The following is a 27211-nucleotide window of genomic DNA, read 5'->3' as shown; positions in this document are numbered from 1 at the left end:
ATAACATAATATTTTGCTATACAGGATAACCCTTGTTTGACAACTTGCTCCCATTTTCTATCTTTTTACCTGGTTGTCCATTAATTGAAAGCCTTACAGCAATGTAAAATGTGGGTCAGTTAACATATAGTCACCATTATGATTGCTTTAAGCCTTTTAGGAGTACCAATATAATAAAGGTGTTTGAAGCAACTTGTAATTGCATACATACTTGAGCTGTAATGTGATTCACTGCTGAAGTGATGATCAAGTAGGGGAGAGCGGGGAGTGTTCGCCCTATTTTTTTCTGACCAGCCTAGCGATGTCAATTTTAAGGTTAGGGATGACCTGATTAGCCCATGTGAAAGCCCTATGTCTTAGCTATATACGGCCACAATCCCAGAACTATAGGGCTTACAATAGCAACAGGATAGAGCAAACAAAAAAGTTTTGCAAAGTGGCGAACTTGCCCCATATTGGGGCAGGTTCACCCATATGGTGGGGGTAAGTTCACCCTAATCCCCAAAAAGGTTTAAACATTGCATAACAATAACATATTCAATGCAAACATTTAGCAAGGGTATACAGGGCATTCATTCTCTTCTGGGGAGTCACTAAATTTGTTGCAGGGGTCGGGTCAGGGTAAAATGTAGGGGTCCAAAGTGAGTTTAAACGTATCATGTTTACAACTTCGGGGAGATAATGGATTAGGAAATAAACGGTGGTATAAGCAATACTGATACCACAGGCTTTAAAAAAACATGCTTTTCAGTTGTTTTACCTTGTTTAATGGTATAATTATCAATATTTTGCATATATACTGCGGATGGGGCAGGTCCGCCCTCCAGTTTGGGGGGCAAGTCCGCCCGGGAAGATATAGGCTAACATGCCCCATCCTCAAAAGAGCAACGCCCCTTGTGCACATTTTTTGTATTTTCTTAAGGGTATGCAAAATACAAATCGAATAAGGAGTTTATAACTGCATTTAATCTTTGACAAATCCCATATGTTCCCAATACAGATTTCCAGCGTTCGAAATTTTGGTTGTCCGTTCGCCCGGAACAACTAAAAAAGTCTCCGGACAACCAAAAATACTGATTCGGTTGTCCGCCGGACAACCATAAATCTGTATCCAAAACTCACCTTTTGTACGAGTATCTTTTAGCCGATGGTAATATTTAAAATGTTAAACTAATTTTGAATAAAATAAACATGAATTTAAACGTGGTTCCACAACCCATGAGCTGCGAAACTCAACCGCAGCCATTATCTGTTTACTTTATCGAGCCCCTCGATACCGGGAAAAAAAAGTTTATGCATCGGGGGAAGTTCAGTCCTTTGCGTTCGATTACAAGTCTGGATTACAAGTTACAACCATTAAAAATGTGCACCACTGTTACTGAATAAGCTTAACATAAAATGCATTGCATTATTATCTTGAAATTTTCAGAAGAAATCATGACCAATGTAGTAAAAAACACCCATAATTTGTAGTCAGTATTTTATAAATACCCAACCCTGGCCATATGCATCGGTAAATGTAAACAGCTGGTTTGGGCATTTTGACACACGGTCGGTCGAGGGCTAGCATGGTTCCCGAATCTGTCAAGCTCTTGCAATAGTAAAATCATGTCTGAAGAAAAACTGGCTGTCAGCAAAAACCCAGGCAAAAAATCTGACCTCTGACCGTTGCTAAGTGATTACTGATGATGATATTATTATAAGTTTCAAGACACACCGTGGCAATTATAATGTGCATAAAAAATATTCAGATCAGATCAGTTTCAAAACACCCATTGTCTCTTTGGGGGATTTCCCTATGAGCTCATGAATAATTAATTAATGAGGTATATTTCAATGGAGAATTTTGCGTACATATTAAAATCTTGACTTCTTGAAAACAAGCATGAATTCTGATGGCTTTTAAGCATAAAATACGGCACAAATATGGATTTATTGATCATGATAAATAATTGATGAACATACAAACTGTATTTTCTTGGATATATTTGATATTTTATTAGCAACAAGGTGAGTTTGGGGAAAGTGTGTGACTGTGTGAATTTGGCGGCTTTGTATGTTTTTAAACTTGCAACTTTAAGCTTAAAAAGTTCATTAAAATTTCGGACAACCAAAAATATTTTCGGACAACCAAAAAATTTGTTGAGGTTGTCCGGCGGACAACCTCAAAAAATTGCTTCATTCGAACACTGCAGATTTCCATTAAAACCATCTGTATTAATGTATCAATGATAATACAACATTATTAATGCAAGAAAAAGTTACGTTTTTGTGTAATTGTTTTGTTTTGGCTGCAGTTCGATGAACACGTCCCTACATATCACGTAGCTAATATGAGAAGTTTATAATGACCTTTGTCACCTAATTTTGCCATCACCAAATTCCCCGATAGCCGTAGTGCTGAGAAACAAGGGGTGGGCGAACCTACCCCTAGGGCGAACACTCCCCGCTCTCCCCTACTTGAAGCATTATAATTTATGATACTTGTCTAACTTGTGCAATTAGGAATTATAAGCCCTTTGAACTTTGTATCAAAGAAGAACGAGGCTTCTTATGGATACTCGGAACATGACTTCTGAATAATTTTGACTTCATGTAAATCATTGCCACAGCCTAAAGTACATTAATGTTACAAAAAGGTTAAGAAAATCCCAGACTCCATCAGCTTAATGATCTGCGTGCTAGCCATGCGCTTCAACCGAAATAGTTGTGAAGTTTTGAAATATTTTCTCAAAATATCAAGAGCTATCTTAAGAACTACTGAACCAATAGTAGGCTTGTTTGTACTCATTTTAATGCATTTTTCATGCTGATTCCAAATATGGTCATAAAGATATACAATTATGAATTTTTTTTAAACTTGTCGTCTGCAGTCGACACCCACGTGAAGAGAATTAAAGGAAGATTAATGGACCTTGGAGCTTTCATGAGGAGAGAAAATGATAAAGAAAGATGCAGCAAATTACAATTCTTTCTTTGTCATTTCTGAGTGAAAGAATATGAACTGCACTGATGTACAAAATGAGAAAATTAGCCCAAGCATCCTATCATAAATAGAAGTAAAGTATGTAGCAAATCATATTTCAAACTTCAATTCTGAACATCTAACATCTTTAACACACTTCAATATCAATATCACACATATGAACCACAGCAGCTAAAAGGAGTATCCCATCATGCACTGCAGTCTATCTGCATGCCCTATAGCAAATGTATACAAAATATAAACAAGAGCCGCTTAGATATTGAGAGCTATGGATAGTTTCACAATACTTTAGGGGTCATATTTTTGCAAACAAAAGTCTAAGCTCCCCTGATTTTAAGCGAGTTATTGAAAGTTGAAGTGAAGGATTCTGTGTACATTTTCTATGGCACATTCAGCTCTATTATGGTACCGCAAAGCATAATGGGATACTCCCTTCAGCTGCTGTGCATATGAACAATGAAATCACCTCCCAACCAATTTCTAGTTCATTATGTAATCAGATAACTCTCACTTTCCTAACACAGTGAAATTTGAAACTGATTGTAACTAAATCACAGTAAATTTACACTCCATTTGCTCTGCACAGGTAGGTTACATACTGAACCAAAGTTGCCTCCATTTTCTTAGATTTCAAACCATTCTTTGATGAATAGGAGTATATACTGTAGGGCTGCTAAGACTGCGCAATTTCGGAGGCCCAAAAAACGCACTGATTTTCCAAAAAAACGCAAAAATCCATAATTTCGCGCCCAAAACGCAAAATCTATAAAAAAAAAGAAAGATTTTTTTCAAAATCTAAAAAAAAAAGCGCATATGGAGCCATTAATACGCAAATTGCGCCACAAATAACGCAATTATGTATTCTTAGCAGCCCTATTATAATATGATTCCATAAAGGTAGTAAGAGTTTCAAAATACATTTTGTGTTCAATATGAGTAGTACGGATCATACATATTCATCACATGTCAATAAAAAAATACAACAAAAACACCGAAAATGAACGTCAGGAGCCACCGAGAAAACTCTCTAGATAAAGCTACATTCCCTGTGCCATATAATTCATGTTTTTGGTGTATAAATAGCTATAAAGCTCCTACAAAAATTGAATTAATTTGCAATTTTGTCTGCCTTCAATACATTAATTTGATGACCTATTTATGCAAATATTTTTCCACAAGTCCTGGATTTGATATTTTGTAAAATCATTTTTGTTTCAACATTACCAACAAATTCATATCTTGTGCACGCAGCACAAGCTATGGGCTATTCCAATTATAATCCCTACACCCCCTATGAAAGACAGGACCGGACCTTAATCTCCCACTTAAGGGGTGTAGATTTCAAATGGAGTCACCCATTTAGGTAACCCCATTTAAAATTCACACTCCCTGTGCACAAGATTAAGGTCACATCTTCCATAGGGGGTGTATGGAATACAACTGGAAGAAGCCAGCATCTAATGCAGGAAATTGATCACCTATTCAGCGCCAAGTCTATCGCATTCAGCTACCGATTCTACACTTTTTTGTCGGTAAAAAATATTGCTTTTTTTCTTTTCCTTTGCCATACAACATTAGCGCTTACAGGGCTACATTAGGAACGAAGTGGGCCAGTTCAGCATGTATAGAACAACATGTTTTATGTTATACTTGTACTTGCTGGAAGCGAGACATTACTTTTAGTATGAGTATTTGGTAGTTATATCACAAATAGCTGCCATTTTGTAATAAAAATTCCTTTAAAAAAGGAATGGGGCACCCAATGTGAGCTTGGAAGTGATATGGTAGACTAATTGATATGATCTTCCCTGGTTACAAAGTGCCTATCCCATACAAGGTGCATCCTCTGGTTGACTGAACTAAATTGGCTTTCAGATCTGTCAATGTTATGTAGATAAATAAGAAAAATTGTGCTGGCAACTGTTGTCAAAAATGAACTTTTTTAGATATTTCTTTACCAAGCTAAAGGACTGCATCACCAATAAGTAAGTGTTGAAAGGAACTCCACTGCAGTTGAACCAATTTTTGAAGCAAAATTTTTCTGATGTATCTCAGTGGCAGCGCAAAAATTGAAGTGTGCTGGTGTTTTACGAAGAAGTGCATGTAATCATTTATTTAGTAATCTATTTAGATTCAGTGCAGTAGCTTTGGTATTAAAAATTTAGTCTAGAATATCTTAAATCAATATCTACATAAATACTTTATATGTACTAGTATGATATAAACAATACAGCATCCTTCACACTCCTTATCAAAATAACAATTTTATGCTAAGAAAATAGTACGCTCCTATTATACATACATAAGTTCGCTATCCCGCAAAAGTGGGTCACTTATGAGTACTATTGTTTGCAATATCCTGTTTCTCTTACAAAACCCTTCCAGGCAAAGCAAAGTAATCTTATAGAAAATAAATTGATGAATAGAACTACTAACTGAACAACCTCTTCCACTTTATAGAGGAATAATACTATATCTGTTTTTGAATAACTTGTTTCTGATACTTTCATTTGAAATGCTGATCAAAAATAATCTTAAATACATTTTCCAAGTTTTTGATTGCTTTATAGCTGTGAAGAGACAGACATTTCCTAAATAATGGATACTGTTTGTATTAGAAATTTTTGTTTTGAAATTTCTAGTAATTATTGCATATTTCATGGTTTTAGTTAGTAAGTAGGTTTATCTTTGAAGATCTATTTTATTGGCAAAATGTGTCCTAATCAAATCTGCATTTGTCCAATGCCATAGTAAAATTTACCGAAGCAATTATGGAAAAGTTATGGACTAATAACATCCATGTGGAGCTGTCACTATAGACGAATCCAACAAGCCAAGTGATGGTCAGAATTCATTCGCCATTACTGCCCCCCCACCCCGCAAAACTGGTGTTGTGACTGCCCAAGTGAGTGAATTAAAGCTGCTTTAAATCTATGTTATATTGTATGAGTTGTAAACTTTCATCATTCTTTTGTCTACGTGTAACATGGGTGATGGAATCCAGTATAAAATTCCCGCCAAGGCCGCATCATTTCACATTAAGGTGGGATAGACCCAGATATGGCTGCCATTGAGGTGTAGGAATGTGCGAAATTGGATTCGCCTGCTATTTCCCCCTTTAGCCCTTGTTGACTGCCAAACTAATGGCATTCCATTCAAATCAAGAATATTGTAAGCATTCCCATGCAGGAAACTTAACCTTTTAAAGGAACTTTTATTTACAACTGTGTCACTTTCCCGATAGTCCTATGTATTAAAAGACACCCACCCATATCAGATGCGAGCAAAATAGAAATCAAATTTTCTATCAGTCTGAATACCACTAAGCCCTATAATCAGGAATATATTAAATTCAACCTGTCTGAAGCAATCTCATTTTTCAAACCTAAAATGAAATAAATAAATATAACATTGACCATGGTAACTAAGCTGACCAAATCCAACCATGATCCACTCAGACCAAAACTTTTAAATACCAACATTTATTATAACTTCACTGTCTAGTGTCTGCACTACTAGGTTTCCAATTACACTATGCTGGTCTGCCTAGGATTATTTATAAATTGCCCATGTCCAATTCCATCTGAAATTACATAACACAACAGAATTCATGGCATCATTTTCATTCCCCCTTTGAAATATTATATGAAGCAAGTCTAAAGAAAAAGAAAACCTGAAGGTTAGGGTCAGCTGTGTTTATTGTTCTTTTATTCCAAATAAGTCATGTGAATGAACTTGCGCTTTTTTGGTTAGAAAAATAATCACATTTAAAATGACAACTGATGACTGACCTGAACTTTGACAAAATTCCCTACATTGTCTTTTTTAAAAACATTTCTTGTTTCATGAAACTTACTTCAAAACCATGGAATAAGATGTTTTCCTGATCTGAGCTTAAGACTGAGTTGAAAGTGACAAGATTCTCCAAAATATTTGATGTATCAAAACTTGCCCCCCCCCACCACTTCTGCCGATACCTCTCTGAGAATACATAATCCTTTGCTTACCTTAATTGGTGGTTTTCTTGTGATGTGAGATGCCAGGAAATTCATTGCAATATCTTCGCAATTCATGAACTCATCCACCTTGTCTCGGATGGCTTGTGGCATTGTATAGCTGTACAGGTAGGCATAGTACTGTGTACAAAGAAATGAAAAATGTCACAGAATATGTTATACATTGCTAGTAAGACCCAACAAATTAGGGCACAAACAAAAATACCAATGTAGCCCTATGAACATGACTAGAGTTTATATAGCTACCTCCAGTCAACGACACTACAAAATGTAGCCTGAAGTTCTGTGTGTGCTCCATTGGATTCGCGAGGTTTCTTGCATGTACATATGCTGCATGTTGATCGCGCAGATAGAAGTATGTACACGTACCAAGTAATGCTAAGCTAACGTAGAACATGTTGAACTTCAAAGCGAGTGCCGGTGACTGGAGGTAGATATATATAGCTTTGTTTGGGATGGAGAGGGGGGCAGAGGTTAGTAACGTTGATTACAATGTAATTTTAACCTACTACCCTTTTGTTACAGACAGTGTAAGGGGTCAGCTGAGAAACATCACTATAGTTACCTTTAGAGCTTCTTCAATTTTTCAGTTTGCTCCCTTAGTGACAAGCACAAATCAGACACATTATTTGATAATGTGACCGTCCACCACAAATGGGCGGTAATGTCGGCATTTTCACTTTTTGAGATATTGGTCAGGCAAATTCTCCTCAAAATAAGCTTTACAATGATATACCGTAAAACCCCGTCTACAAGCATATAGTGTGCTTCTGATGAAAGGTACATTAATCCAGTCGCCATTATGGAGTTTGAGCAAATAAATTACGGATCCAAGCATATACAAACAAGTATTATTTTAAGACCGATCTGTTGTATTGGTATATTAACGCTTGCTTCAAATTAATTAAGCTTTTATAAAAAACACTATATATGCTTGTAGACGGGGTTTTACGGTATTACTCCTGTTGCTTGTTTACAAGGTACATGTAGTAAACAATCAGTAAAATACTTGGGAAATCCTTTGTTTTCTATTGTTGTTTTTTAGGTTCAATGGACCATTATTTCAAAACAAGCTGTGCCAACATTTCAGCCCATTCGTGGTGGATGGTCACATAATATAATCATCATGTCAAATTATCAAGCTAGAGCTACAGGACCCAAGTTCAAAATCATTGAAAATTTCAGATATATTATATCTGCAAGTGATATGAACAATTATACAATGAGCAATTATTTGAGTGATCACTTTAGAAAACAGCTATGAAAGAAAATAAAACCCGAATGATCAAAGAAAGAAATGTTAGCTTGTGAATTTTGGTATGATCAGTCAGAATATTGAACAACTACCAAATTTACAGAATCTATGCACTAACATTACATCAAAGTTATGCCATACATTTATTCATCAACATCTCCTGCACGACAAAAATGAAATTGCAGAACTTGTGTCTGATCCTCGCGAAGTCAAGCCACTACCATACCATACAATATATTTTGCTTATGAATAGTTTCATAGAAATCAAAATGAACTTCTCGATAGGAATGAAGTGCAACCACAAAGGATGACAGCTTTTACCTGTCACACCTTTGTTGGTATGCTAGACATTATGACTGAGATCAAAACCTGATATCGGCTGCTCATATGAAAGCATGTGAGATGCATTGTATTTTGAAAGACAAGTTCATTCCTGAATTGATCATTTCATTTATTTGATAATGCGTAAAATGGCTGTTATAAGGAAAAGAAACATGATTGTTGCATGGATCGGCAATGGAGGAATGTATCAAAGAAACAAAATTCAAATATTACCGACATGAAAATTAATCACCAACTTATGGTTAGCAACTATTTTAAACTGTTGCGATTTGGTAGTTCACAGCATCTTGCGAATGGTAGTGAGCTTGAGCTAAAATTGCATGGATCATTTCATAGCGAGTGTGTAGAAGAATTCAAATATCACAGATATACTTTTGTATGTCCTGTGGTTTTTGAGTGTCAAAGAGTGCTGAAACAACAACACTTTTGTAAAACATACATAACTCATTAACAACAATAAATCAGGCAAGTTTTCATAGTATATGATTTGTAGAATGAACTTTTGCAAAACATTAAAGTGTTATTTTTCAATAATATATTGATTTAGATGATGAAAATTGATTTTTGTGGTTGCTTCGACCAACAATACCTAGTCTATCCTTAAGAAAGCAGATCATATCCTAAAAGTTAAACCATACAAACAAAAAGAGATTTAACAAGCCACCGACAAGCAATCAAATGATCTCTCTCAGACTGTAAATTTAATAATGTAGATACAATAATGCAACTCGAACTTGTCACTTTTAAAATCTTGTCTGATATATCCTAGCATCCTGTCGTAATTGTACTTCGCATTATAACATTTAATTTGTATTTATGTAAATGCCTGCGGCTTGAAATTATATATCCAGGAGAAAAGATATGATCCTACTGCAGACAAACACATCAACTACAACTAACTGCTAATCAATTTTGCTGTTTTTCCCACTAAGTTACTATGACATTCTAGGACAACATTTATACAAGTTTTAATACGGCCTATACGGGCATGTCAAATTCACCCAAAATGTAACTTGATCCAATCTGAGATTCATATGTAAGCCCAAAACAACCAAACTCCTACTTTTCATGTTTGTCAGGCCTTCATTAAAGGAAGTCTCCGGCAATCGCAAAATGATGCGTTATATGTTAGAAAAATAATAATCAAGCTTGAATCATGTGGTATTGAAAACAAACTCATGTTGACCATAAAAAACGAATAAACACCCAGCCTGCATTGTATTACTGGGACATCATTGCCCCAGACAATTATTTGTTTTAACCCTAACACTGAACCCTGCTTTTTGATATCGGAAGTCAAAGAAGATACGAAAAAGGAGAGAAGATGAAGAAAAAAGTCACTTGGCACCCCCGGGATTCGAACCTTTGACCCCCCACATGCCAGCCACACGATCACGGACCGGTAGCCACACTGGTTATCGCTGCCCGGGCAGCAATTCCGTGAGCATATAATACTTGGGGTGATTGCGTCATCGCAGACCCTGAGATTCATGCTTGTGCAGCATTTTTCATTGTGGTATTTTTGGGTGTTAGGGATAATGAACATAGGCTTTAATCTGGAAAAATACATCTTATCTAATGATCAACATGAGCTTGTTTTAAATATAACCATGATTCGTGCTTGATATCTATTTTTCTAATATAAAACGCAAAATGATGTGACTTTCTTAGAGTCACAATTTACATATTTCTTCAAAATATTGATAAGTTGGTTTTACATTTTGGATATCGAAATTAAACAACAGTATAAATATTCCTAAGTATTGACCATTATACTATAATCATATTACGTAACAGACACGCCCTTTTGTGAATTTAAGCGAGCGTAACTTGGGACTTTATTGACACTAGCGGAAAGAAGGAAAATAGATGATGAGACACTAGATGAGTAAATGGGAGCGTTCACTATAACAGGAAGAATTACTGAACAGATAGAATCATTGAAAATGCAACACACATCTTTTTCCCGTATTTATTATGTCCTCTCATAACGTGTCTGCGGACCCGTCCTTTTATTTTTTGTCCTTTATTTTCCTTCTTTCCGTATTATCATGTCCACTGGTCTCTGGCTCGCAAGTCGTGTGGCTCTGCGCCGTTTACGCACGCCTTCGCGTAGTGCGCATTACGCGTGCGGCGCCGATGCGCTGCCGGCCAGCTGCAGTGACGCGTAGTCTGGCAACAGATTTTCATAACAAAAACCCTGTTTTTACCCACATTTTCACTGTTTTTGTAGCCAATTCTTGACCGTTTTCAACCAAATTTTCGCATTACCCTCTCTGTATATACCTCGATGTCCCGTATGAATTTGGCGACATTTGGATCGAAACTTACGGAGCCTTTATATACATGCAAGATACATAGATACAACATTCCCCTATTTATAGTAAGATGCATAATAACAAAATCCGAATAATTTTGACTATTAGAAATTGAGCAGAGTGTAGTTGTAATATACTCAATGGGCTATTCCAGTTGAAATCCACCCCCTATTGAAGACATTACCTTAATCTTCCACACAGGGAGCATGAATTTCAAATGGAGTCACCTGAGCGAATGACTTCATTTGAAATCTACACCCTCTGTGTGGGAGATTAAGGCAATGTTTTCCACAGGTGTATGAATTTCAACTGGAATAGCCCAACATTATAGAGGGCATGGCAAGTGCCTGCATAACGGTTTACCAAATAATAAAAAAAAAACAGTATTAGACATTTACATCCAAATTATATGGATACGTAACCAGACACAGCTCAGTAAGCAGGTGAGTAATGCCTTTTATTCAACCATGTGACACATTTACCAGTTGCCTGTTAGCCCTACTATAGGGCCTTTTAAACACACTATATCCGAGAACCGCTAAAACCCACTAACTGCTCCACCCGAATAGCAATCACAGGGTTTAGCAGTTCTCTGGATATAGCCAGGTTTTATAATATAGCATGGTTTTGGATAAAGGCCCTATACTAGTAGGGCTATTGTCTGTATAATTTAGTATCAGACATTGGGCAATTGCTGAGGAATCAATTTTGCAACAATAAAACATCTATACATTTTAATTACTTAATTTCACAAATTTAAAAGTGTTTACCGATTTTTTACACAACAGGTAACATGTCAAAACAATTTAAAAAGTCAGCTTAAATTTCAAGGCACAAGCACTAGGATCCACAACATGCTCATCTATCAGGGCAAATTTCTTTAACCCCAATACATTTGTACATTCATTGAATGACCTTTGAAAATTTTGGTACACAATCTCATACTCTGCAACTTGAGGTCAAATTTGCACTATGATGTTTTAATAATTGAGGTTATTGAACTATGCCATTGGGATGAGGCTGTTGTGGTCCATAGTGAAGCATCCTTTTGATTTGACGGCTACCATTTAAATGAGCATAACTAGTAAACAACTTAAATACCCAAAGGTTTGCATAAACAACTTGCTTATGCTAAGTAACCTTTTTAAACTTGTCAATTTGCGTCAACCATCCATTACACGGGTATTACTTTCACGACGGCATTTCCTTAATACCACCAACCTGTAACATTGTGTTAATTAATTTAGAAAATAGGGCACCGTGTCACCGAACCAAAACCGACGATAACTGCATGGATATCATGCACGGGATCGTGTTAAAAGTGTTGAAATGTTCATTAGACAAGTCGAGGCGCATATCTAGATGCGTAAACGTTATTTCTCTTTTCTCCGGTCTTAATTGATGTTGACGGTGTCGGTAAGAGTGTGCCAAGTCCAATGATACCTGCGTTAAGCCTCCTAGCTATATGTGCACTCAAATAAAATATGACATCGGTAGTAATAATTTGATACAGGTCTTTAACATCCCTATATAGATGCAGGCTGCACGCAAATGTATTCTCACAAAAAAAATTTAAATTGCTGAATTTGTGTTATTTTCACAGCTATTTTTTGATATCACCACTTGCATTCGTGAGAGTTCACATTATACGGAGTATTATTTACACAGTTGAAGAATGTTACTTTCAATTTGTACGAGGCAAATGATCCGTACATGTAGGAAAGATATAATCTTTTAAGCTTTTCAATTTATTCAGAATAACATAGTAATAGTTAGTTGTAGTATTAGCATAGAATAGAAATTATGTCATTTTATTTGAAAACTGCTCAATAATTATAAAGGGGTCACAAGTGTTCAAATGAAGGAACAGAACGAGTTTGTCTAACAGGCAATTAAGGCACTTTTTGATAGTCTGCCAATTCCTTGTGCTTTTTTTTTATCTTCATTAATTGTAATCATTAATTGTTGTGAATAACATCTTTTGGTCCAATGAATATAGATTGCATGGGCATAAATCCTGGGTGGGACTGGAGGGATGTGTCACCCCCACCCCCACCTTTTGGCAAAATGACCCATTTTTTGTTCTTTTCAGCCACTTTTTGACAATTCAGGCTGATTGTCCCCCCACACACACACACACATTTCAAGACGGATTGCCGCTAATGATAGAGATTATATATGTGACATGATCAAGAGGAATATCGCTTATATTGTTTTTGAGATATTTGGTAAAAACAGTGTTCAAATTCTTTTGTTTTATATTGTTTTCAGCCATTGATAAATTGCTCATAACTCGGTAACCAGATGTCAAAATATTGCTCTGCAAACTTCCTTAATTTTCATGATTTGGATTTATCATATTGAGCAGCTATCTCCTTGTGACGTTTCTACACTGTGTAGAGAAGGTCTACAACATCTCCGAGGTAAAACTGACAAATACTGAGTATATTTCTTGATGCTTGAACTTTGGATTTGTAAAGTGGAGGACTTCAAGTCCGTAGATGTTCTTATGTTTATGATAAAAACTGAAGTATTGCTTGCAGGACTACTGGAAACGCAATGTTACTAAAAGAATTTTATTTTTAAAATCACCATTCTAAATTATATTCCACACTCCAAACCATGGCATTTAAGCAACTCTTACGACAGGTGAATAAGCTACTCCATTAATTACAGCAATCAGTTGTGATGACTGTGTTTTCGTTTGATGAGCGCAACGAAACTCTCTCCGTATTGTCAGCTGTTTTAGAGCAAATACTACTTTGCAAGTTTCATCGACAGGTTGTCATTTCGCAAAAGGTTAATATAGCGTTAATCGCATCTCAAACTAGCCGACACGCTCCTTCCTGTCTTAGCCCGTCAAGCCTTGCTAATTATGTGCTTGGACAAACTGTTCAAACACATTTACGGCGTGGAGAGTTAATCAGCCGTGTAACTTAATCGAGTTATGTTCTCACATTGTGCAACGTTGAACATTGTGAGTGAACCATCATATGTCTTGAAATATGTTCTCTATAAGCTGTTAAATTGGATCTTTCAAGGTTTTTTCTTTTTTCTTGTAATTTTTTTTTTTGATAAGTACCTTGATAAGCTTATGCCTGTATTTAAAGCATCTAGTATAGCTGGTGGAGTGTGAAAATTGAACAAAAAACCCAATGTTATCGAAATTAAACTGAAAACGTAACAAATCCTAGAGACCAAGATGTGAACAACATTTTAGAGTGATAAATGTCATCAGGGTTTTATCGACTGAGAGCTCCGATGGGCCATTCCATTTAAAATTCACACTACCCCTGTTGAAGATTTAGTTCAAGTCTTCTACAGAGGGAGTATAAGTTTAGAATCAAATAGACAATACTCCCTCTATGGAAGACATTTCCAAAATCTTCCACAGGATTTCAACTGGAATAGCCCAATGCACTCGGCAAGATGTTGACAACCTTAGCTCATGAAGGTAGTAACCTCTTCGATGTGATATTTCTTTCCAATTAATTGTGAAAAAGTAAACATTTTTAGGCAACCATGCCACAACTTGCCAACTCGAAATACTTCCAATAACTATTACGGACTCACACCTAACTTTTTCATCAACTTATCAGAACAGAAAAGAAACAGAACAGAACAGAACAGAACAGAACAGAACAGAACAGAACAGAACAGAACAGAACAGAACAGAACAGAACAGAACAGAACAGAACAGAACAGAACAGAACAGAGCAGAGCAGAACAGAACAGAACAGAACAGAACAGAACAGAACAGAACAGAACAGAACAGAACAGAACAGAGCAGAGCAGAACAGAACAGAACAGAACAGAATGGACAAGTTGCTATGATTCACACCTTGAATTCAGCATAAAAATAGTGTTCAATTGAATGTTGCATATATGCGTGGGAGCAAATCCCTAGATGCATAGTTCCCAAAGGCCTCATGCATTATTAAAATTGTGCTAAAATTACATAGAATCTTGTCATGTTTGGATGCTAATTTGCTAGGATCACAATTTTTATAAACAGCACCTCTCCACCTTGGAGAGTTAATATCCTGACACTACCCTGTGGAAGATTATGGAAATATCTTCCACAGGGGGAGTATGAATTTCAAATGTAATTGGTTAGAATTAATCATTTTGAAACCCATACTCCCCCTGTATTATGGCTTTATCTATATCTTCCACAACTGGAGTGAGTATTTCAAATGGAAGTTACCCAATTGTCTATTCTATCCAAAATTGATACTCCCTCTGTGACAGACTTAAGCTAAATCTTCCACAGGGGTAGTGTGGAATTTAAATGGAATAGCCCATTGCATGTGTTGCACAGAAACTTTAATTGTCCCTACATCTGTTAAGGTGGTATTGGATGCATTTTCTAGAAATTAGAAAATGCTTTGAGCATGTTTTAAACAGATTAATTGAGTAGGGTAAAGTACACTGATCAATATGCCTTTTGTTTGGAGCAAATCGGACATACGGTTTCCATAATACATCAATTTATATTTTCTTTGTATCCTATTGTTTTTGTCAATAATCAATATGGTTAATGAGCTAAAAGGACTGGAAAGGCTCATTAATATGTAATTTTGCCAATATTTTGCTAAAAATCAATGCATAAATGTTCAGGGTACTTTTATTTTGCATACTTTTGCTCTGAAACTTGGTCAAAGTGTTTCTAATATGTTCTAATGTATTATATAGTGAAGCCGCCCTCTAATTTGCATATTTGCATAATTAATGAGCTAATTTGCATAAATGCTAATTAATTATGCAAATATGCAAATTAGGGGGGCTTCACTATATATAATTAGGACATATTAGAAACACTTTGACCAAGTTTCAGGGCAAAATTATGCAAAATAAAAGTACCCTGAACATTTATGCATGGATTTTAGCAAAATATTGGCAAAATTATATGTAAATGAGCTTCCAGTCAATTTAGCTCATTAACTTTATTGATTATTGATCAAAACAATAAGATACAAAGAAAATATAAATTGATATATTTTGAAAACCGTATGACCAATTGACTCCAAACAAAAGGCATATTGATCAGTGTACTTTGCTCTACTCAATTAAACTGTTTAAAACATGCTTAAAGCACTTTTATAATGCCTCCATAACCACCTTAATGTTTGTACTGAGATCACTGTATTTGAAGGGGCATCCTCTGGTTTTTAATTTGCTAAAATGCCCTTAATATGGGGCATTTTCAGATATATTTTGTATAGTGCACATTTTGGTTAAAAAGGGTAATCAGGTTTGACCCTAATAAGCAAGAAGCACCCCCTAACAAGTGTCCACCTAATAAGCTGTCCCCTAATTAGTGCAAACCACAACAGCCAGTTCAATCACCTATTATAGCTTATTTATTTACTCAACTGCCAGGTTCACGCTATAGTTTGATCAGCTCGCAATCGGCAGGCCTCATGATGTCGCGGATTCATATCAATATATTTCATTTCGAGAACACTCTTGTGAAATCTCACAAGAAGCATCACAAATTATCAATTAAAATCCTATATGTTTGTCTACTTTCTTTAACATGGAAAAGGTAGACCAGACAGGTCAACTATCTCACTCTTAATGGTCTACTTTTTGGCGTAGTGATAAAAGCCTGACGATTCCCACCGATTACGAGCTGATCAAAGTGTAGTTTTTAGTTTTACCAAAGTTGAAATTGATTAACCCTATGCTCCACTTTTGAGATTTGTGAAAAAAGAATACATGCTGCAAATTTGGAGAAAACCACACCGCAGTTTAATTAATTAGCTTTTTAACTCTTCTGTGGATTCAATTAAGACCCCCGATATCTGGTGATGCATTTAAGGCATGTATCCATGCACTATGCATTTGAATGGATAAACTGTCTGACTGATACATGTCATCATCAGGACTGGGCTATTCCAGTTGAAATCCATACAACCCCTATGGAATACATAGCCATAATCTTCCACACAGGGAGTGTAGATTTCAAATGGAGTTACCCATTTCGGTAACCCCATTTGAAATTCACACTCCCTATGTGGGATATTAAGGTCATGTCTTCCATGGGGGGGGGGTGTACTGATTTCAACTGGAATAGCCGAATGCTGTCTGTCTACAGCACCTTTACCACACTTGGTCAATTGCATTATGAATGAATAGTGATAATTGAATGACTGAATATCTGTGGTGGATATGTTGGCATCTTAATATATGCTCAGGGTGGCCACAATTCTTTCCCAAAAAATCTTTGAAAACTGAAAACTGCATCTCTTTAAGGTGGTACTTGTACCACCTGATAAATTTTGTGACTAATTTTGCATTTTTCTCAAAAATAACTACACACTGGTAACAAACGTTATGTATATTATAGGGGCAAGGAATCCAATTACTTCACCGAAATGTCAGTGATTCAAGACAAGTGGTTCATTATATATGTTAAGAAATGAGGTGCATTATTCTAGCGGTACCTCTTTTCTTATCATAAATAACATACCGCTTGTCTTGAGCCACTGACATTCCAGTGTAGTAACTGGATTCCTTGACCCTATATAATATACATAACTTTTGTTACCAGTGTGTTATTATTTTGAGAAAAATGCAAAAATTGTCACAAATTTATCAAGGGTTGTAGTACCACCTTAGAACAGGAAAATTAGCAGAAAGACATACATTTTTGCTGAACCATGAAATGGTATCAGCCTATATGAGTGTATGTTACTAGCTTACTTACTAGCTTACTTACTAGCTTACTGACTAACCATTTGGTCTGAAATGGACATATCTCTAAATGCCACGAAGGTATGACCCCATGAGTGGTGTCATATGAAAGAGGAAAACATAAAGAATATAATAAAAATATTTCCAAACGTCAGAGGTCATCCTGGGGTCACAGGGGTCAAAAAATGTCATTTTAACCGAAAATGCTCCGATTGAGCTCAAATTTAAATGCAATGATCCTTCTGACATTCTTAACATGTTTAAAACATTAAAAAAATTATTTAAGGTCATTAAGGGGTCATAAAGGGGTCAAAGGTCAAGGTTTTCAAAATGCTCCAATTGAGCTGAAATTTAAATGCAATGATCCTTATGACATTGTAAACATTAAAAAATATTTGAAAATTCATTTAAGGTGATTAAGGGGTCATATAGGGGTCAAAGGTCAAGTTTTTCAAAATGCTCCAATTGAGCTGAAATTTATATGCAATGATCCTTATGACATTCTAAACATTTTAAAAACATTTTAAGATTCATTTAAGGTCATTAAGGGTCATAAAGGGGTCAAAAGTCAAGTTTTCCAAAATGCTCCGATTGAGCTGAAATGTAAATTCAATGATCCTTATGACATTCTAAACATGTTTAAAATATTTTAAAATTCATTTAAGGTCATTAAGGGGCAATAAAGGGGTCAAATGTCAAGTTTTCAAAATGCTTCAATTGAGCTGAAATTTAAATGCAATGATGACAGTGGTATAGGCCTACCAGAATAAACTGCCGAAGCCACATGGTTCAGCTATGGTGCGGTTATCGCTCTAGTTAAAAGTCAGGATCCATATTGAATGCTTGGTGTGTTTTTAAGACTCTTAATTTTCAGGCAGCATGTGCAGTCACGCATGGTGCTACTCCATTGGTAAGTAGGTTGGTATATTCGATCAATTTACTGTATTCTTTTTTACAAAATTCTGTAAAAATGCAGCTTATTTGCTTAAATTTAAAATTTAAATGGTATTAATACATTCTTGCCTGGGCCCTACAGCCAATCAGAACAGATATAAAAAACAAATTATCAAAAGTGTCTATATGCACTCATTGGACAACACACCACCTATAGGATTGATTCAATTTCCTACAAGGTTCTTGGGTGATTGAATACCTTTGCAGCCATAAGGAACAGCTAAACTGGAATACTTGTGCGGTGAAAATGTGATGTCATCGATTGTGTGGATGCAGTTTTTGTCTTACTTCTCTCTCAACAAGTAATAATCAAAAGTGTGCCTTCTCGTAAGACAAATTCAAATTCTATGTCTGAATAGACACACATGTTCACATTCGCAACTTGTCACATAACATTCAAAGCCTTTACTGACGATTCCCTCTCGGCAATTAATTGATGTTCAGGGAGCATCCTATATCTTAAGTGTCCTGCCTTGTGGAAGAATGTGATGGTCAATGAACCGCGCTTACCCTTTGGCCGTAGTCAAGACATTATATACAACACGTCTCCCTCCGGGTCATCATGATTGACCAACACTATGAGCCAACAATAACAGTCCCATTTCCTATTACACAGTTCATTATCATACACTCAATACTGGTAAATCAATTTGACCCTAACTTGTGGAGTATGAGTTTTTGTACCCATATTTTAAAGGTCATTCTACAAACATATTGAGATTAAGGAACGGTGTCCTCATGGATGAGCATATATGGGATCCTACTTTGGGCTATTCCAGTTGAAATCCACACACCCCCTATGGAAGACATGACCTTAGTCTCCCCACAGGGGGTGTACATTTCAAATGGGGTTACCTGAATGGGCGACCCCATTTGAAATCTACACCCCTTGTGTGGAACATTAAGGTTATGCCCTCCATAGGGGTGTATGGATTTCAAGTGGAATTGCCTATTGATTTCCCTGCTAACTATACAGAATACTTTTTCTTGTGTACATGAATCAAACAAGGTACAATACATAATCCATGCTACATTTTGTGACATTCATGACATGATTGATCCCATCCTATAGAACGCATGGACAGCACATCTATCAATTATAATATAACTCATAATAATTATTGAATAGAGAACCGGATTGCCGGTGGGCGCCTTGTTATGTATAATATCATGGGGCCGCACCTGCCGATCTACACCGATAGGCTAACCAATTTGTCTGCAGCTAATAAAAGGAATGATGGCTTAATACAAGATGAGACTACGGATACGCTGGAAGGCAGAAATGATCTATATCGGCATCTATTTTGTGCTGTTCAAACTTATACACATGATAGCTCAGATAAACAACATTCTACCAGACTGAATTTACTGTTTAGCATTGAGAGTTGTTTGTTGAGTTACCTAATGACATACAGTAGATTGAGATCTTAGAATCTCAATTATGTCCACAGTATATTGTGAATTAATTTCAATCGTCCTCATTTCAAAGTAACCAAATATCAAAGTTTGACTGACAATATCTAGCTTACAAAAGTAACAAGTTCACCACCAAGAACCGTTGTAACAAGTCCTACATGGAATGACAAGCTATTACAAACTTGAAACTCGGACCACAACAAACTACCAGCTGAATTTCAAGTTGTAAACCATCGCCAGAATACCATCCACAGAGAAATAAACTCCATGCAAACTATTCTACTTTGAAGAGTGTCTCGCCTGCCAATTTAGAATGATTTTTAAAATATTCAATGAATTTTTCAGATATTATTCCTGACAGTAAGAACTTTTGACTCATGATAATATTTTCTATGGGTGATCTTTACATTTTAGACCCCATTATGAGAATGAGAGGTTGGAATTGGTGAGGGAATGTTCCACACAATCCTTTTCCACTTTTACCATTCATCCCAATGCTTTCCTTCATTGAGTACCAAATTTGACCTAAGTGCCCCAGCATTTTCAGGGGGCACTTCACAAAACAACGAAATGTAAGTCAAAGTTGGGAATTCACACACATACACATTTAAAATACTGAAGTCAAAATTATCATAATTCTAAGCTGGCAATTTTAAAAGGCAATTTATTTACACATTTGCCAGAATTTTAGTCAGGTACATATTTGAAAAGGGGCGCTTAGATCGTTATCACTTGAAAAATTCCATAGAGGACACTTATTATGGGAAAGGTACTAATTAGGTTGAATACCACCAATGGGCTATTCCCGCTGAAATCCACACTACCCCTGTGGAAGACTTTGGAAATATCTTCCACAGGAGGAGTATGTTTTTCAAATGTAATTGGTCAGGGTTAATCATTTTTGAAACCAATACTCCCCCATATTTGTAGCTTTACCTACATCTTCCACAAACAGAGTGAGCATTTTATATGGAAGTTACACATCTTTCTGTTCTATTCAAAACTCATACTCCCTCTGTGGAAGACTTTAGCTAAATCTTCCACAGGGGTAGTGTGGATTTTAAATGGAATAGCCCAAAACACTGCATTAGTCTCCACGGACCAATTAGTCATCAGTTGTTTTGAAGTCATTAACTTGATAAATGAACTTGCTTGTTAACTTAACACCATCTTTTACTGGACATGTGATGAATGATACCTACAAATTGATCACCATCTTCCCCTGACCTGAATCTGTAAGGCTTCATCTCGGTAGTCATGTTCACATGGCTACAATATATCTCACGATTTCACTTGCTTAGCATAATGGTGATGATAATGGTGATAATCTACCAAAAATCTTCAAGGCTTCATCTCAGCAGTCATGTTCACACAGCTACAATGTAACTCAAGATTTCACCTGCTTGACATAATGGTGATGATAATGGTGATAATCCACCAAAAGTCTTCAAGGCTTCATCTCAGCAGTCATGTTCACACAGCTACAATGTAACTCAAGATTTCACTTGCTTAGCATAATGGTGATGATAATGGTGATAATCCACCAAAAATCTTCAAGGCTTCATCTCAGCAGTCATGTTCACACAGCTACAATGTAACTCAAGATTTCACCTGCTTGACATAATGGTGATGATAATGGTGATAATCCACCAAAAATCTTCAAGGCTTCATCTCAGCAGTCATGTTCACACAGCTACAATATATCTCAAGATTTCACCTGCTTGACATAATGGTGATGATAATGGTGATAATCCACCAAAAATCTTCAAGGCTTCATCTCAGCAGTCATGTTCACACAGCTACAATGTAACTCAAGATTTCACTTGCTTAGCATAATGGTGATGATAATGGTGATAATCCACCAAAAATCTTCAAGGCTTCATCTCAGCAGTCATGTTCACACAGCTACAATGTAACTCAAGATTTCACCTGCTTGACATAATGGTGATGATAATGGTGATAATCTACCAAAAATCTTCAAGGCTTCATCTCAGCAGTCATGTTCACACAACTACAATGTAACTCAAGATTTCAATTGCTTAGCATAATGGTGATAATCAGAGATGCCACGGAGTTTCACTCAAAAAATCTGAAACTGGTGAGAAAAACCTGAAAAAGCATGTGAATGCAGGCCAACAATCCCCGAAACTAGCTGAAAATAAATAAAATCGTGGGAATTTGGACTCTCAAAAAACCTGAATCCAGGCTAAAACCCGAAAAGTGGCATGGATAATGGTGATAATGCACTAAAAACACCCAAGTTTGTATTCACATTACACAGTCAATTCTCATTTGTGAGATTTGTGTCCTCAATCCACAACATGCAATGCATTTTACCCTGTACTTTCTTTTAATTACAGTGAGTATCATCCATTTTGGGTAAAGTTTAATACCTGCACCATACTTTGATTACACTTCCATTAGGCCTAAAAAAAATTGTTTGATTGGCGTAACATAAAAAAAAATTAGGGTAGGTCGGTTGGCATTTAAAAAAAAATTTAAGCTGTAAATTGCATAAATTGGAACTTTAAAAAAAAAAAAATTTTACATTGTTTTTGCAAAAATAATAAGAAAAGTCTACGGTTGGGCCTATTTTTAGGGTAGGTCGGGCTACGCCAATCAAACTATTTTTTAGGGCCTTATCTTAGGCACCAGGACCAAATTTGTTTGATCTTTGGATCGACCGTCGATGCTGCTTCGATGCTTATAATTAATGAACTATCAACTAATTAGTCAGAATTACTGGTAAATGTGTAATTTTGGGCAATATTATTACACACACATATTCATATGTAATGTAGGCCTAATCACCATTGTCACAATTGATTTTATAAATAATAAAATAATACGGACCGAACAAGCATCGATGGTCGATCAAAAGATCAAACTAATTTGGTTCTATTGCCTTAGTCTTACCTTGTGAAAGAAAGCGGCTCCCGTTAGGACCATAGACAACTCACAGGAGTAGTTGGCATTATACAAGAACCCATTCTTATTGTTGAGATCCCATGCATGGAAACGACCAGGGAACCCAACGATACGATCTCGGGCCTCTCTCCACACTCTGTAAAAAAGGGAATAAACATACAAGAAAAAATCTTTAAAAACTGCTTGTCCAGAACTGTTATGGGTTTTTTTTATGGCTCACAGTATCATGGTACATGCTTTCCATAAACTGCTTTGGCTTTTTTAAAACTGCCTGAAAAAGCGCAGGAATTTGGCCTTAAAAAGGCCCAAAACACTTGAAAACAGGCTAAAAAAATGTGTAAATTTGGACAACAAAACTGCCTGAATTCAGGCAAAAGCCTGAAAATTCTCATTCCTGATTTTCTAGTTCTATCACTCAAAATGATTTTAAGAGAAATGCTACCTTCTATCAACACATTTGATGTTGTTTACATTTAGGCAGAGAGCACCCCCCCTCCTCCTACATGTATACACACTGTAAGTAATGTTGTGTGGCGCTGACAATTTAATCACACAGACGGTTCCATGTAAAATGAGCATGTTTTATTGCAATTTTGGATATTGTGAATATTTGCATGCATATTAGGCAAAAAAAAAGGTTTGTCTCAAAGCTCATGAGTGGTTAGAAAACAAATGCGAAATGCAATTTTTTTTTTTAATTCCTGATTTGGTATTTTGAGAAAAAAAATCTGATTTTCGCCAAATTTGAAATATAAAAAAAAATCTGCATTTCTTTTTTTTTCACATCTTCCGATTTTACAAATGCATGCGCAAACTTTGAGGCAAACCTCTTTTTTTGGGCCTTATTTAAAGGCTTTTTTCAAGTACAAAACTTCTATTTCCATAATACACCACAGCAGCCAAAGGGAGTATCCCATCATGCATTGCAGTCTATATGCTTGCTCCATAGCAAATGTATACAAAATATAAACAAGAGCCGCTTAGATATTGAGAGCTATGGATAGTTTCACAATACTTTAGAGATCATATTTTTTCAAACAAAAGTCTAAGCTCCCCTGATATATTAAAAGGGCATTTCGTGATCCACAGCATCATCCCCCTACTTTTCTAAAAAAAAGTTGAGATTTTTATATCACTGGAAACCTCTTGGCTATATAATGTTTATGTACACAAAATTTCTTGCAGATTAATTCGTTTAGCAAAGATATCGTGAAATTTGAATTTTGTTCTGGTATACCAGAACGAAATTACAACACATTGTCTATGGAGCAGGTAAATACATATAATCATGCTTAACTCGCAAACGCAAAATCGGAATCAAGTGAAATTTTGGAAATAAGCTTTTTTCGTGGATATCTACTGAAAAATGTTATAAAAAGAGGATGCTAGGATCACAAAATACTCCTTTAAGCGAGTAATTGAAAGTTAAAGTGAGGGATTTTATGTACACTTTCTATGGCACAAACAGTTTTAATATGGTACTGCAAAGCATGATGGGATACACCTATTAGCTGCTGTGATAATACACACTGTGGTACATCACATCAGAAGAATTTCAATTAATCAAGAGAAGGCAAGCAATGGAAACATTCTGTGTTTAAACACTGCATGCCATAATGCTACACCTGAAATGAAACTGTGTCAAATTTTGAATGTTCTGCATGCAATTACCGATGGAATATGGTTGTCACTGAGAAAGAAAATCCCTCTGGGATGTTAAACATATTCAATTTGAGAATGCCTATTCCTAACTTGTACCACTTGCAAAATTAATCATCAGTTTCTTGCTCATAAACATTTCACTATGGACCACAATGGCCTCATCCCATATGCAGAGTTCAATAACCTCAATTAAACAATCAGAGTGCAAAATTTGACCTAACATTTCAGGGTATGAGTTTTTGTACCCAAATTTTCAAAATGTCATTCAATGAATGTGCAAATGTATTGGGGTTAAAGAACTGTGCCTTGATAGATGAGCATGTTGTGGATCCTAGTGTTTGACTATAATGTATCATACATGTATCTCCTGCAGTCATATCCTGGTTTCACTATGTAAGAAATATGCCCCATACCCACTGGCACAGTTCAGGGACTTCCATTCCACAACCATTGCTCAAAAGTTGACCTCACTTTGTGGAGTATGAGTTTCTGTACTGGATACATTCATACATGTAGGTCATTTTACAAATACACAACCATATGTGGGTCAAGGAATCATGTCCTAACAGATGATGTTTTTGGAGATCCTCGTGTTCGGAGTAACAGAATTCTGTACTTCTTCCTTAGCCTCTTGAGATTGATCTTCTGATAACGTTCTGGGTCATTTAAGATTTAGATTAAAATGCTTTCCATCGCCTCATAGTGTACGCATTTCTAGAAATAAATTGTCTCTTTTATTTCACCCTCTCTAGTCTTCTATGTCTTGATGAACTTCACTTTTGCATGCAGTATTATGATCTATTATCCCTCAAGGACATTTGTCACAAATGGACCGCCCATGAAATAAGTTGTTACATCTTGTTTTAGACAGAACAAATTGTTAAATTGGTAAAATAATCATCCATCACCAGCAACTAAACTCTAATTGTTACTAAATTGTAACTCTGACATCAGTTATATGGAAGTGTATTTTTGCTTCACTTTCATATAAAAAGCATTTCGCTCTCCGACGTTTGCTCATTTTAATACAAATCCTTATTTGCCTAACATACTATAAATGTGGCACGATCAAGAAAGGCAACTCTTTACAGCTAAAATTGATTGTGAAATAAAGAAGTACTGAACTTCCCATGTACTTAACTGCTGTCCAATTTCAATAACAGCAGCCTATTGCAGCCTAATAAATGGACAAGTATATCTTTAAAACGAAAACTGATGACAAATTTACATCACCTCAAAAGAGCTCATTTTGCTTGATTGCATCATTTATTACGAGGTATTTGGTAATGCATCTTGACACCACATGCACTATGGACCACAAGAGCCTCATCCCAATGGCATAGTCCAATAACCTCAATCACATAATCATAGTGCAAAATTTGACCTCAAGTTGCAGAGTATTGAGTTTTTGTACCCAAATTTTCAAAGGTCATTCAATGAATGTACAAATGTATTGGATTTTAAGAACTGTTCCCCTGATAGATGAGCATGTTGTGGATCCTAGTGATTTGGATACATGTGCCATTAATTACACCAAGAATCATTTTGCACATTACTAGGTCTGGAATCTATATGAAGGTGACAATACATGACCCATCCTACATCTGTTAAATGTCACCCTAATATAGCACATTCTGTGTGGTCTATAGCCTTCAACTCATCCTCCTGTCAAATAGGCTGACTGTGTTTACGCTATAAGCAAAATGAAATGGAAATATCACTATGTCATACTCTAGGTCCAATTCTCATGTGTGTACATGAAAGACTTGGTTAGTCTTATTGGAAATTTTGAACTTCAATTTGTCTACGACACAGAGATTAATTATTTTAGTTTAGTTCGTTCAGTTTATTTCACCTTTAAATAATTATTACAAAGTAAAGCAAAATCATATGGTAGGAGGCCAAACAGAGCAGAGCTCGACCATTTTGGCCACCCTTATTTTACAAAATCAGCCTCAACATTTATGTAGTCATCTGACAATGTAAATCCAACTTTGTTGAAGCAATTGCCAACTTCAGTTAATAAAGTATGTGTATACCATGAATGATACAGCACACTACTTCAAATGTGTGCTACATTAAAATAGCAAAACCTCGTTTTATAGGTGCCTCAAGGAAGAACAGATGATTAAGTGTGATTTCAACTGATTGAGTGTCCCAGGTTAAAGAAGAAATAAAACAAACAAACAAACAAACAAACAAAAGGTGCAAGCAGATAGCAATGACAGATTTTTTCCTAGTATTTGTATATATATTGTAGGCAGCAATGTGTTTTTCCTAATATTTTATGCTGCTATCTACAGTAGATAGCATTGGGTTTCTAATATTTTGATGCTATCTTCAGTAGATAGCAATATTTTGGTTCTAACACATTATGCTGTCTTCAGAAGACAACAACTTTTCCCTAACAATTTGTGCTTTGTTTTCTAGTTAGATGGAAGAAGTAACAAAAGGTAGTCACATATTATGAGGGATGGGTGCCAGAAGCAGAAGGCACTATCTGCAATAGCTGCCCTTTAGATATTGGTCAATTACTGCATTCTATATTGTACACATCGTAAAAATATGACTCATGGCAGCTATTGCAGATAGGGCCTTGTGGCTCTAATCCCTCAATAATGTAAAAGAACACCTT

At 36.0% G+C, this 27211-nt stretch overlaps 1 protein-coding gene across 1 annotated transcript in view; it reads right to left on the bottom strand.

Moving 5' to 3' along the window:
- LOC140159365 (exostosin-like 3) overlaps nucleotides 1–27211 on the bottom strand; it is a 141369-nt gene that overhangs the window by 7605 nt on the left and 106553 nt on the right. The window contains 2 exon segments of the mRNA XM_072182813.1: nucleotides 6994–7122; nucleotides 22903–23050. Of these exon segments, the coding sequence (XP_072038914.1) occupies nucleotides 6994–7122; nucleotides 22903–23050 (277 nt within the window).

Source organism: Amphiura filiformis, chromosome 8, assembly GCF_039555335.1.
Source record: "Amphiura filiformis chromosome 8, Afil_fr2py, whole genome shotgun sequence".
NCBI classification, from domain to species: Eukaryota; Metazoa; Echinodermata; class Ophiuroidea; order Amphilepidida; family Amphiuridae; genus Amphiura; species Amphiura filiformis.
The sequence above is the reverse complement of the archived record's forward strand: the minus strand, read 5'-3'. Positions and strand labels throughout refer to the sequence as shown.